The sequence below is a fragment of the Acomys russatus genome, chromosome 14 (genome assembly GCF_903995435.1).
Source record: "Acomys russatus chromosome 14, mAcoRus1.1, whole genome shotgun sequence".
NCBI classification, from domain to species: domain Eukaryota; kingdom Metazoa; phylum Chordata; class Mammalia; order Rodentia; family Muridae; genus Acomys; species Acomys russatus.
In genome coordinates, this window is record NC_067150.1 from 18,576,003 (window position 1) to 18,591,158 (window position 15,156).

General features: G+C 41.7%; 1 protein-coding gene across 1 annotated transcript in view; it reads right to left on the bottom strand.

Moving 5' to 3' along the window:
- Dpy19l1 (dpy-19 like C-mannosyltransferase 1) overlaps positions 1-15,156 on the bottom strand; it is an 88,448-nt gene that overhangs the window by 15,155 nt on the left and 58,137 nt on the right. The window contains exons 11-15 of the mRNA XM_051156090.1: positions 9,715-9,801; positions 8,098-8,157; positions 7,635-7,715; positions 3,086-3,187; positions 1,085-1,156 (exon numbers count right to left, since the gene is read on the bottom strand). Coding sequence (XP_051012047.1) covers positions 1,085-1,156; positions 3,086-3,187; positions 7,635-7,715; positions 8,098-8,157; positions 9,715-9,801 — 402 coding nt within the window. The remainder of the gene's footprint in view (positions 1-1,084; positions 1,157-3,085; positions 3,188-7,634; positions 7,716-8,097; positions 8,158-9,714; positions 9,802-15,156) is intronic.

The following is a 15,156-nucleotide window of genomic DNA, read 5'->3' on the forward strand; positions in this document are numbered from 1 at the left end:
CATGAAGAGTAAAGGTATGTGCCATCATGCCCGGCCACTGTAGTCTTTGAATAGTCTTTTGATGGGCAATATCTGGTTAATTTTGAAGGCTTTTATATATGAATCATAGTGGAAAAAGGCAAAGCAGGTGCAGAGGTTGGCACACAGTGAAACAGTAAAGTGACATGAGCTGAAACATGCTGAGAGAGTGCCAAGTTGGGCATCACCCGGTGTCTGGTATAGGAGGAGGGTGCTAAGCCTGAGTCTAGTGTGAGAGTGGGCTACTAACAACTTCTGACCTTCCAAGGCACTATCTGTCTAGCCCGTGGGTCAGTGGCTGAATAGCACATCAAAATATGCCATGGGGAAATAGTCTGGAGGAGCATGAAGCACAGTGCAAACATAACGTGCACAGATATCCCTCAGATAAATACTGCGTTAACCTAATCCCTAGAGCTCGTGCTGGGCTTTGCTGTGTCTTCTTCAATTGCACACGATCTCATCTTTTAAGTCTCATGCAGTTACAGACTTCACAAGCTCCTTAAAAAAAGAGCTCCACACCTGCCTTTCTTTATAGTCAACTAATGTTTCTCAGGCCTACTTTACACCAGGGCTTAAAATTTCATTAGTAAAGTAAATTTGGAAACTAACAAGCTATCTAGTTCATCAATACACTGAAGTTTCGCAATTTTTTCTGATTAATAATAAACCTTATTCAAGAGTAACTGAAAACTGCTCGCATACTGTGTACATCAGTTAAAATATTAAATGCTTTTGGAACTATGACTTAGCATTAAAATCTAAACAATGAACACGGGTAAGTCAACTGGAATCTAGGTCAGTGGGTCAGTTACAGCCTCTGGACGTGCCTTCCAAGTACACAGCAAGAACCTAGGCCTCCCTTCCCTGTGGCGACTTTCAGCTAGCAGAAGCAGAACATCTTTGAGATTGGTATGTACCCACCAGAGGCCATCAGTACAAAAATACAGAATGCTTCAATAAATCACACAAACTATCAGATTATCACGTAGTCAAATGTCTGTAACTACTATACAGCGAGGTGGGGTGTATTTAGCGGTGGTTGGCTTCTCGGCGGCGCGCGCACCTTTCTAACCACTGAGGCGAAGATGACAACAACAACAGGAAGCAGCAGCGTCTTCGTGTATCTCAGCGGAGTCTAAAATTGAAGGTATTTGTTAGAGAGAAGTGTTTTAGCCAAACAAAACTCCTTTTCAAATGAGGAAACACATGAATTTCTAAAGGTGGAAGAGAAAGTTCACACAAACATTCATCAGCTGAGAGTCCAGCCTATGCATGGACTCCATCATTGAAATTAAGGCACGTTTCCATAGAAACACACTTTACCAGAGCTGGGCTGAAAACACTAAAAATACAGGTCCCCAACTCCTGTGAAAGGCCGCTAGAGCCTCTTCTCCCTACACACTATTTGTCTAACTGAGGAGCTCTCTTGCTATTCATCCCATTAAAGCGGGTTTGCTTACATGGAACAAGCTACCGTACACATTTTATGTATATTCTTACCCACTGTATTTTTTTCTTTTATACCCAAATACATGCTGAATAATGACCAATGCTTATGAAGGTAACAAAGCTAATCTTTACATCTTATCAACAGATAAATTTACAGAAATATATTTAGTAACACCTGTGCACTTCTCAGTTATCTCCCCACTCCAGCCACTGTCCTTTGTGTGTTAATTATAGGTAAGTAAGATTGCCTTTGTTTTTTCCATTATATATGTTAAGCATCTTCCCAGGTCAGTTTGGAATTGTGATAGGGAGTAGTGTTCAAGGTTTGTCTTTTTCTCTATTGTATGATAACTATAAAAGGTATGCACTCCCTCAAGACATAGACACTCAACTGCCTAGTAACAGACCCTGAATTCAGATGCATATGGAGATAGGCATGGCATACTACAAACAGCCTGACATTCTGCTTACACTGAATGAAGTCATGCCATGCCTCAACACACAACTTCTTTCACTAGACTGAGGCAACGGCCACTCTTGGGCTACAGCCGCACGATGCTCTCCATGGTCTCCAGCCCCTCCTACAGCACTTCCGTCCTTTGATGATGTTCACCTTCTACTTCCTTCACCACTTTCTAAAAGACGTCCTGACTTCCTATAACTGTTATTTTAGGATCTTACAAGATACTCTTCCTTTGCTTTTTTCTATTGCCATTTGCATAGCTTTTATTAGCTATTATGTATCAATATCACAAACAGGACAAATGAAGACCAATGTGTAATTAACTGGAGTCGTCCAGGCACACTTGACTAAGAACAGATGACTCCATGCTGAAGGCTGCTGGCCTGGCACTCCAGACATAGTATTATCACAGAGGGATTGCAGGGGAAATGAATGTGTCAATAAAGCAGTGGCCAGGTTAGTGCACTCCTACACATGTAGCCTTAAAGGAAGAAGTATCGAGTATAAATAGCTGTAAAGGAAAGGAAAATGGGTGGGGCTTCCAAGGCTAATAAAAACATGTTTGAAACAAACTAGCTCATGAAGTATTGAAAATAAAATTTCACTTATGAGATCAAAGTACTTTACTATGTGAAACTCATTTTGTCTTCAGAATATCTGTTTGCAGTATACTACAAGGAACTAGTAGGCTATAACACAAAGAATAAGACAGGTTTGTTCAAGACCATTAGTTCGCATTGCAGGGTTCTGTCCCACAATCCACTACCCCCTCTCTAGCTTTCCTGTAAACACCAAATGTCAGAATCAAATTTTCAAGAGTAATGACAGTATGAAAAACTTGTGCTCACTGCTATTTAAATGCAACGAGATCATTCAAATATCCACATAATAAGTAGAAGCCTAAGAGCCTGAAGCCCGACTGAACAGTAATGCTGTCTCTGAAAAGAGGCAATTGGAAATGCCTGTGTCCACTCATCCACGCACTGTGGGCATTCTGAACGCATATTTCCAAATTACCAACACAGAAAAGGTCATAAATAAATGTACAAATGGGAAGAGCTTTCATTAAGCTGCTAGGCATTCTTCCTCTGAGATAAGAGTGCACTGCGGACCCTGAAACTGCAGGAAAAAAGACTGGAAATGGTATCTTACCTCCTTTTCCATAAAGTCAAACTCTGCTGCACAAGTATACAGTAAAGTATCAAAATCCTTGTAACTGAAGAATTTTGATGTTAATAAGTTGCCAATATGAGCCTAGAAAAAAATAAATTCAGGAACCATTATACCAAGCCAAACATTATAATTTTGCATTTTAATCTTGACAATATCTAAAAATAGTTTTCACTGTATGAAAAAGTCCATTGTTCCAAATCTGGGCCTTTGTTAAAGAAAGTTCTGTTCCTCCAACCCCACAGCTGTGTCCCTGTGCTGCCAGCAGCAAGTGACAAATCCTGAAGCTTCCTACCAATGTCTACCTCACCAATGCCCAAGGCTTACACCCTGGACACTTGCTTCTCATGGTACTACACCGGGTTAACCAGGCTTCCCAGCTCCCACCTAGCTGCCTACCAGGAACTCTATACAGACTTCTGCCCATGACATGGGAAACTGGGTCTGCAGTACAGAGGGAAGGCTGAGTCTGAATTCTGGGAAGAGACCTAGAAGACTGTTTAAAGGTAGCAGACATGGGAGGGACTGGTATAAAAGGTGCCTCTGACTGACTAACAATATGGACATGTGCGTAATCACATACACCTCCCTCCAACAGATAAGGCACAGCCGTTTTCACTTCATAAATGTGAAAAGGCTTACAGACATTAAGATAGTCACCGAACTGTCTTCAAAGTTAATTTTTTATCTAAAACAGCAAAGACTAGGAAAAGAGAGGAGATTATGCCTAAGGCCACCACAGCACTGGAGCTGGTGAGAGTGGAGCAGAAAGACAGCAATGTGAGAAAGCAAAAGCTATCAGAAAAGAGCACTGGAGAAGTTACAAAGCTAAAAGGGAGGATATGGGGCCCCTGAAACAGCACAAGGAAACAAATAAAATGAAGAGCTTTCTAGAAGAAGGTGTATACATACAGAGCAAAAGTTACCTAGTTAACTCACAAAGCTTAAGCTATCTCGTTAATGGACAGGTGCTCAAACTGCCTCAGGGATCAAATATTTCTATGTTGTCTACAAAAGATAAACTTTACACAAAAGCTGAAAGAAAATAAACAACATAAGTCTGGAACAAAAAAACCTAGGGTAGCAATGACAGCACATCATAAAACTAAGTTCAAGACAGTGAGATTCAAGGAAAAGCACCTGTAACGGAAACCAATGAAGAGTGTGGACCCAGAACCACAGTGGAAAGAGAGGATTCCACTGCCCCAACCTCACTCATTCACTCACTCACTCACTCACCCACTAAATACAAAATTCAAGATTGAAAACTACATGGAGATTCAACTTGTAAAAAGACAATACTATGCAGCGGTAAATGAACAACAAAGAAAGCTGGCAGATGCCTGTGTGCGCTCTCCTGTAGAGCCGCCAGTGCAGGACTGTGAAACTGACAACTGCAGGAGAAGCAGGGAAGCTCACAGGATTCACTGGAAATGTTAAGCTTTAATTCAGGAGCACGAGAAGATAAATTTAACACAAATCAGCATAGTATAATTAATAAGTCCATAAATAAAGACTACACACTTTATAGGAAGAGCATATCATTTTCCTTAGGCACAGTAAAAAAAATTTAAGTGTTTATATATGTATATACATATATAAGCACACACACGTACAGCATGTAATCTTAAAACCTAATTTTTTTTATCATAAGTGCAACAAAACTAGAAAACAACTAGGAATGGTTTTACGAGTCCTTTTGCCTGGAAACTAAATAAGGTAAATTTTAATAACCTTTAGATCATATAAAAAGCTAATTTATAAAATATACAAAAAGCACTACTTACAGGAATAATTAAGACAAATTTACTAGAAAGGAAGAGTGGTAAAAGAAAGAGGGCTAAGCATGCTCAATCTTGTAAATGAATTCTACAAAAGTTAATCTCAGCAGAAAAATATGGTTAAAAATAGCTTGAGCAAAAAGGAAGTGAGAGGCGAAGTGGTCAGAAAGGATACATAACTACAGTTAGGTAGGAACAGCTCCGCAGCCCCATGGCACTGCAGGTGACTGCCATGAGTGACCCTTTTTCATTTCAAAATGCAAGAAAGGCTGCTTTTTACCACTCTACAATGTGTGCTCCTACAACATGCCACATTTACTATTCTTGAGTGTCACAGCCTCCATTACCCTTTGGATTACTGTAATTGCTGGGAGGCCCCTATTTAGAGTGTGCTGACCACAGCATCAAAACAAAGTATGTGAGGTGAGGCTGGGGAATGGTCAGGGTGGGGCGGGGGTGGGGGTGGGGCAGTAGCCCTCATGGACGAAACACGAGATTAACCTGTGGACAAGTCCAGCATCCTCAAGGGTGAGACAAGAGGATCCCTGGGGCTTGCTGGTCCCTAGTCTAGCTCCAGGTTCAGTGTCTTGCTTCATGACAGTAAGGCTCACCCCTAGGCACCCACACAGGCACTGTGAACACATACATATCTTCTATACACATGCAAACAAACAAATAAATAAAATAACTGTTCATAAGAATCCTTCATAAAATAGGAATGTTATCAATTTTTTCTCTGTCCTAGCCAAACAAAACAAAATACCTAAAGTCTAACACGGCTCTCACTGTCAACAACCGTATACAAACAGCCATTGCACACACACTGACCACAGAAGATGGGGAGAGCAGATCTCTGCCTGTGACTGTGAAAGCAGAGATGGCTATACAGACCTTAAAATTAGGCCTTAATCTCCAGAGTTCTTGTTTTAAAGTTTCTATATCTTTATGACGTAGAACTTAATTCTGGAGATTAAAAACTATATATATAATCACAGTTTTGTGATTTTCTTTCTGGCATTAAAGAGAGAAAATAATACATACTTCACCTTGGAACCTGGCTTAAATAATGACACTCTAGTCGTTCAATTAAGACACTCTGACCCTTCTCAGGTCTTCCAAGTGTAAACAGCACTGCACTTACACCATCTGCAGCACTGCACTTACATCACCTGCAGCACTGCACTTACATCACCTGCAGCACTGCACTTACATCATCTGCAGCACTGCACTTACATCATCTGCAGCACTGCACTTACATCACCTGCAGCACCGCACTTACATCATCTGCAGCACTGCACTTACATCATCTGCAGCACTGCACTTACATCACCTGCAGCACTGCACTTACATCATCTGCAGCACTGCACTTACATCATCTGCAGCACTGCACTTACATCACCTGCAGCACTGCACTTACATCATCTGCAGCACTGCACTTACACCATCTGCAGCACTGCACTTACACCATCTGCAGCACTGCACTTACATCACCTGCAGCACTGCACTTACATCACCTGCAGCATTGCACTTACATCATCTGCAGCACTGCACTTACATCATATGCAGCACTACACTTACATCACCTGCAGCACTGCACTTACATCATCTGCAGCACTGCACTTACACCATCTGCAGCACTGCACTTACATCATCTGCAGCACTGCACTTACATCATCTGCAGCACTGCACTTATCATCTGCAGCACTGCACTTACATCATCTGCAGCACTGCACTTACACCATCTGCAGCACTGCACTTACACCATCTGCAGCACTACACTTACACCATCTGCAGCACTGCACTTACACCATCTGCAGCACTGCACTTACACCATCTGCAGCACTGCACTTACACCATCTGCAGCACTGCACTTACATCATCTGCAGCACTGCACTTACACCATCTGCAGCACTGCACTTACATCATCTGCAGCACTGCACTTACATCATCTGCAGCACTGCACTTATACCATCTGCAGCACTGCACTTACATCATCTGCAGCACTGCACTTATACCATCTGCAGCACTGCACTTACATCATCTGCAGCACTGCACTTACATCATCTGCAGCACTGCACTTACATCATCTGCAGCACTGCACTTACATCATCTGCAGCACTGCACTTACATCATCTGCAGCACTGCACTTACATCATCTGCAGCACTGCACTTACATCATCTGCAGCACTGCACTTACACCATCTGCAGCACTGCACTTACACCATCTGCAGCACTGCACTTACATCACCTGCAGCACTGCACTTACATCACCTGCAGCATTGCACTTACATCATATGCAGCACTACACTTACATCACCTGCAGCACTGCACTTACATCATCTGCAGCACTGCACTTACACCATCTGCAGCACTGCACTTACATCATCTGCAGCACTACACTTACACCATCTGCAGCACTGCACTTACACCATCTGCAGCACTGCACTTACACCATCTGCAGCACTGCACTTACACCATCTGCAGCACTGCACTTTACATCATCTGCAGCACTGCACTTACACCATCTGCAGCACTGCACTTACATCATCTGCAGCACTGCACTTACATCATCTGCAGCACTGCACTTATACCATCTGCAGCACTGCACTTACACCATCTGCAGCACTGCACTTACATCATCTGCAGCACTGCACTTATACCATCTGCAGCACTGCACTTACATCATCTGCAGCACTGCACTTACATCATCTGCAGCACTGCACTTATACCATCTGCAGCCCTGCACTTACATCATCTGCAATGCCAAAAGTTCTGGAAGTCAAACACTTGAGCGCAACAGTTCCAAACAGCCAACAGCATCCTTGGATAGCCTACAAAAGAAATATAAATAAAATTTAACTTTGCGTCCACCTTTTGTAGCTTGGTGAAGTGAACAAAACAAATGCTTTATTCCCATGTATACAATATCTTAATCTCCAAGGAAAAACACCTGTTGTTCCAAAACTGAGAGTTATTAGAACTAAAATTGAAACTAAAAACATATGACCTTTCCAGCAAAACTGTTTATGTCTTATCAGAGATGTAAACAGACTCCTACAGTGGGGTTGGGGCCCCTTGGTAGTAAAGAAAACTTCAATGGACTACTGCACCCAGAAGGCTCCTCACCTACTTAGCTGGACATTCAAATACAGCCCTTGTGTTTAAGATGCTGTTAGATTTTCAAGAAAAAAAAATGTAAAGGCTTATTCTTACCCATAAACTAAGTTCAGATACATTCATCTTTAGGAACTGTGGTTTCATTGCCAGCATGCCCTAAACAGGAGCACAAATGAATATCAGAAGTTCAAGCAATAATTATTCTGAATAATTAAGACTTTGAAGGATGAAATTCAGCACATGATTGATTTTCTTATTAATTAAATTTGTTATTTGACATTTTCACACATGTATAAAATATATCTGATTTATTCTCCCATCCCATCTTCCTCAGTCCTCATCTCTCCTCCTTACAAATTTCTTTCCCATGTGTTCATGGGCTTTGCTTTGTGGACTTTTCATAGCACTCCAAGTTCCATATATTTGCAGTTAGTGACATTAAAGCATTTCTTTAAAAAATTAACACTAAAAAAATTTATCATCAGTGAGTTTGTAAAATTGAAAAGGAAATCATTATATACAAAATCTAGTTCTCTCTGTTATCTATCTGGTTTGCCTATGAAGAGGTATGCACCAATAGCAGAAATGTAAACAGCTCACGCGTAAGATTCCCGTTAAGCTGGCAATTCCTGACTTATGTGATGAACTATACATGAGCTTCTCCTATCTTAACTAAATATTTCTGTGTTGATTCTGTCCAGGGACATGAATTCTAAGCCATACTAGAACTAGAGAGAAACACATACTTCAAACTTGCCAAAAAATATATTAAAGAATTTACCAGTCCTAATCCCAAGGCACCCCGATAGCAACCCCAAGTTTAGGGTACAAACAGCATCACCGTGTGCCCATGGCTGTGGCTAAACATACTGGAGCTACAGAGTAGAGGAAGCAGCTCGGGTTGGAAAAGGTGCCTTTTTTGGTAATGGTATTTTAAAGTAGGTACTTGCAAAGCAGGCACGTAAGACTCCAAGTTAGTTTATTAACGGGTTCTAGAAACCATGTGAATCAAAGGACAGTTTCTCAAATGGCAGACAGCAGTGGGCTGGGGAAATGCAATGCGCACGTGCACACATGTGTCCTCAGGAAACCAGCTCAGTGGAAGCCCACGTGCTACAGATGGAAGGAAGAACTTCCGTTTGCAAAATATTGTAACACTAAAGCCCATGAATCAAAGCAATTTTCTAAAAGTTCACAAACGTCTAAATTTAAGATGACTTTATATTTAGGCTGAAACTGAAAAGATGAAAAGAAAAATTAGCAAGCACAGAAACCTCCCACAATGAACCCAGGAACACAGCAGGTGCCAGGTGAGCCGCGGGGGAGGGAAGGGTGGATAGAGCATGAGCCAGGCACTGAGGTCTGGCAGTGACTCCACTGAGTGTCACTTTCTCTGCTTGTGACGTGAGAAGCTCATCACTCTGCCAGGTAAACTCAAGGGTGATAAGCACCTGGTAGGGCCCTGCAGACACTACTCTCACATGCCACGGCAGTGACAAACAATGTGAACCCTTCTGTTTCTAAAGCAGCCAAAGACAGACGGACTGAACATAGAGAGTTACCAAGGGGGGGCGGGGGGAGTGGGAAGACAGGAAGCTGGGGCAGTGTGCTGAGGGCACATGGGAATATCTATGGTCATATTTCATTAAATACATGTATACAATTATCAAAAATAGAGGAAAGTTTCTAAAAAGCAGCCAGGAGAACACTCACCCAAATAATTACCAACGAGGATGCATAGTATGAAGTCAGCAGCATCGAGTTCCCAAACATCAGCACAAAACAAAGCACAAGAGAAATCTGTAAGAATCCAAATGAAATGCAGTTAGGCCAATGGACGCAAAGGAAGAACACGGAGTCTCACTTTCAAACGCAGAATTCAAAGCACCAAGCAAGACCCAGCACGCTTTTCCATCCCACATCCCATTCCCCAAGGCAGCCATCACCAGCCGGGCCCTGTGCGCCCTCACAGACACCAACATCAACAAGTGACAGCTTATGCCTCAGTCGTGAGTCACAAATGGACACCCAGCCCTAAGCTACTCTTTCTTGCTTTGACTATTAACATATTTAGGGAAGCTTTCCATATCAACCCAAATTATTCTAATCTGCTGTTTATGAACTGAAAAGCATATTCCACCTGACAGACAAGCCATGGCTTATTTGACTGCCCTGGGTACTACCCAGCACCTAAGGGCTTTCTGCTTCTACCCTGTCTTCCTCTTCCCTGGCGGAAATGGCAAGGCCCAGTACATTCCTATAGGTAACACACTTGTCAGTCAATGCACTGCTATAGATGAACTACCTTAAAAAGAACTGGTGGGTCAAGATACAGTCATTCCAAAACCAAAAGACAGAATACCGATACTGTACAAACAGACTGTACCAGTTTACTCTACCCCAAACAGAGTGAGTATTTCTGTTGTCACATACTGACCTATAATGCGCATTGCTTCTTTAAAATTTCCCATTACACCCAGGGAAATGCTGTGTCATTGTTAACCCCTTCCCTGCTGCAATGGTGTATGAGGCAGTGTCTTCCACAGGCGTGTGCTATGAGTGTGAACCACTTATTTCTAAATGTGTGTTTTTCTATTAGCTTACTGGTTTTCCTTCAGGTTCTTGTAATGTGTCACAGGACGAAGCTCCTTATGAAACAAATATACCGTAAGTATTTCCCTGGTTCATTTTTCATCTCTGTCCTAGTTCTGTATTATGGTCTGTTTATACTTATTATATACCTCCTTTGGGTCTTCAAGACTTATCTTTATAATTTAAAAAGTCTTTAAAAATAAAAAGTCCATACTTTATTCTAAAAGTTTAATTTTTCTTTGATATATGTCCATTTTCTTGTGGATTTCATTTCAAAAATACACATTTATATTTAAAAGCAACCAATGTGATACACTACATCTTGAGAATAAAAGAAAAGGTACAATTTCAACTGATACAGAGAAGTATTTATTAAAATTCAAAATCATCCAGTTACAATACACTGAACAAACCAGGGGCAGGGGAAACCCAGCTTTACACAACAGAGGCCATGCATGTCGCCAGGCAGGCGCTGCTGGGACAAGGGACAGTACAAACTTGTGCCTCTTAGAGAGACAGGAAAGAAGACATCCCAGCAAACACGAGACGAAAGAGTAAAACCTCTGCTCACAGATACAATGAAGAAAAGCCTGAAAGTGGTATAACAATTGTTAATAATGCAAGAAGGTAACAGGCTGCAAAATTAACACCCAAAACCCAGGCAAGTATCCACACACCAACGAGAAACAATCTCAGAGAGAAATCTAGAAAGTAAACCCTTTTGCCAGTACCATCAAAAGGAACAAACACACTTAAAGAAAAATACTATAAAAAGCCTCACAAAGAAATTAAAGCACAAATAATGAGAAGGCAGCTCACGTTTATTGTTTGAATCCTGTTAAAATGAATGCTGTGGACGAATGAGCACTGTGAAAAAGAACAGGGTACGGACTCAGACTTGGGCTGCAAAGCTTAACGTGATGCCAAAGTACGGAGAATGCTGTGGGGCAGGCACAGAGTCAGGGAAGTAGACAGAGGCAGTGAACTCGCCCAGGCACGGACCGTGCAATACATGGGCCAGGAATTCCAGCATCGGTCAGTGGAGATGAGGCAACACGGATGGGCCTGGGAAGACTTGCGCTGTAATGGAGTAATGGCCGCTGCAGCAGGCACAGTGGGCACAGTGGGAAGGGGGAGCTTACACTTTATTTTTTTCCTCTCAGAGCAAAGATCCCTGCAGAAAATCCTTCTACGCTGCCAGTGGAAGGAGAAAATGGTTCTGCTTTGAAATATGCAGCTTTCCACTCTCTCCTCTAGAAGATGGGAGCCCTGCAAACTCTTCAGCTCACTGGACGGTACAACACTATCTTATTCAGACAATGACATCACAGGAAGACGGCTGCCAGTGTCTCCCACAGACGCAAAAGAATGACAACAACAATGAACCTAATTCAACAAAACATCAGGAAATCAAAGTGGACAGTAAATAAAGAGTCATGCGCCACAAGCAAGTGGGTGGACCCAGGCATGAAGCGTGCCGTGTGCAGCACTTGGAAGCCATTTTGTCTCTAACACTGACCACCTGAAGAATGAAACAGGGAAGAGAAGCTATCTGAGCATGCACAACATGCATTCATGTGCAGCAAACTGTTAACACCCATGATATTCCCTCAAGTTCACAAAGAAGATCTACAGAGATCCACAGCAGAGTTAAGGTGATCAAGCCCCGCTGCCAGGATCAGGAGCCAGGCTGTGAGCACCCTCACTGCTTCTCAAAAGCCCTCCGCCCTACAGGGAGGAAGGGTGTGGCAACTAAAGGGAAGGGATTCATTATCTGCAGGTAACAGGACAATTTGTAAAGAATATCCCAAACGACCAACAAACCCAGGGTTAACGAGGAGGGTTTCGCCTGCCTTCCTTCACAACGCAACAGAGTCTGATAATTAAAAGCACATCGCCATTTAAGCTAGCAGCTGAAAGGAGGAACTATGTATAAATCCAACAAAATGCTTACGAGATCTCTAGACACAAGTTTACACACACACACACACACACACACACACACACACCACACACTCACACACACACTCACACACACACACACGCACTCACATACTCACTCACGTTAAATAAATAAAAACATATCTTGGGCTGGAGAGATAGCTTCATGATTAAGAGCACTTGCTGCTTCTGCTAAGGGCCTAGGCTTGGTTCCCGGCACCCACAGGCAGATCATAACCTTCTAGATGTCTGGGTCTAAGGAGTCCAAAGCCCTCTTCTGACCTTTGCAGGCATCAGGCACACATGTAACACAGAGATATGCACACAGGCAAAATATACAAATCTATAAAGAGATAACTATGCAACACTGGTTAGAGTATTCAAATAGGTAAATAAATAAATCTTTGAAAGTAATTAAAAATTCTAACTCTGAGAAAGTCAATGCCAAGATCAGAACAAGCTATAGACTAAGGGAAAAATATTCATCAAAGGTACATGTGCACTGGGGCTGTAGCTTGGTGACAGAGCGCTTGGCTAGCATGTATGAGGCTCTTGGTTTAACTCCTAGTACCCAGATGTAGACAGAAGAGAAAGACATCATCTGCTAAAGGATTGTTATCCAAAATAACAACTAATTATTAAAACTCAATAATAAGAAAACGAACAAGCAACTTCAAACAAAATAAACAACAACAAAACCAATGGCAAAGACCTGAACAAACATGACACCAAATCAGAAACAGTCTAATAATATGAAAATATGCTCAAACACACTGCAGTGAGACAAGTGCGACTCACGGAGCAGAATGGCTGGCATAGGCTCAGAGGAGGGGGCAGAGCAGCAGGGTCCCCTTTCTTTTCCTCACACCCCTCTTTCTTTCTTCCCTCTGTCCTTCTCCTGGTGGAAATGTAAAATAGTGCAGCCAGCATGGAAAATAGTTTGGCAATTTTCTAAACACTAGATAAACTGTTGCCCTGTGATTGAACGATCACTTTCCTTGGTATTTGTCCAAGTGAATTTAAAATTTAAATCTATATAAAAGTCTGCAGGCAAATGCTGCTGCAGCTTTATTCATAGCTACACAAACTTGGAATTAACCAAACTGCCCCTCAGTAAATAAATGGAGAAACCATGGCATAACAAAGAAAAAAAAAGTCAAAATGTTATTCAATTATGAAAAAGTGAGCTATCAAGGCACGAAAGAAGTAAACCAACTGCATTCAGTAAGTGAAAGATATGGATCCGCAAAAGGCTAAGAGCTATGTAACGCCACATGTCTGGCACTCAGCACAGGGCAAAACAACACAAAGATGGCCATTATTAGGCACATGGGGGGTGGGTAGGACTAGATGTATTCTAGGACTGTGACCCTGTTCACAGGATGTGTCACCATCCATCACATTTTATACAATATACAGTGCCAAGAGTGGGCCCTGACGTAGCCCACAAACTGGGTATGTGAGACATGTCAATGCAAGTTTGTCAGCCAAGACAACAGTGCCACGCCCATGCAGGACAGCAGCAGTTGCAGGCATCATGCAAAGAGGACTTTCTTCTCACCTGTGCTCAGGCACAGCTGCTGGTGTAACTGTGTTTCGGCTCAATGGAATAGCACACCACATTTTACTGAGAAGTGTACTTCAAAGTATAAAACTGCACTAACCACTTTAGGGAGAAAAATTAAGTCATATTTAAGAAAATAAAAGTAACGAATAACAGAACATTCTCCACAGTTGAGTGGAGAGTGGGGTATGACTTTCACATGAACTCTAGTGCCTCATATTTGACCATGTCCCCTGGAGGGGGAGACCTGGTGGCACTCAGAGGAAGGACAGCAGGTTACCAAGAAGAGATTTGATACCCCTCAGGAACAGTCATAGGGTAGGGGAATAATGGGAAAAGGGGAGGGAGAGAAGAATGGGAGGATACAAGGGATGGGATAACCATTGAGATGTAACAAGAATAAATTAATAAATTTTTTTTTTAAAAAGTAAAGAATAATTATTTAACCTTAGAATTCATAAGGAGAAATAAAAATGCAGCAATAGTTAGGAATTGTGCCTATTCCCCCCTGCCCCAAATGAAGGGTGTTTGCTTCTTTCAATGTGATGTCACCCTGACAGCAGATTGAAGAGGGAACAGCACACAGATCATCCAGGCAGAGGAAGAGCTTTTCATAAAATTTATAATTATTCATTTCTTTTGAAAAGTAGTTAAAGCAGGATGAGAGAACATTAAAAAAAAGCCACACAGAATAGTAGGCTAACCATGTGTAATTCACACAACAAAAAATAAATACAGTGGATTACATCACTCACAATCAAAGAGATCCCACCACTCTAACAAAAGAGAAAATTTGCAAAAAGATTTGAGCAGAAAGGTCTCAGAAATAAAACAGAGGGTGATTAAACATACTAAAGATGCACAGATTCATGAGTAAAAAAGAGAAAATGTAAAATTATAATTGGATTATTCTATTTTATATACAGGCATTATATGTAAAGAAAATGTAGTTATCATGAACCATTATGTATTGCTTTTTTATTGCTCCTTATGTATTACTCTCACCATTTGAGAAATGGTTTATCAGTTACAAAGTTGAACATGGTAATAATTTAATA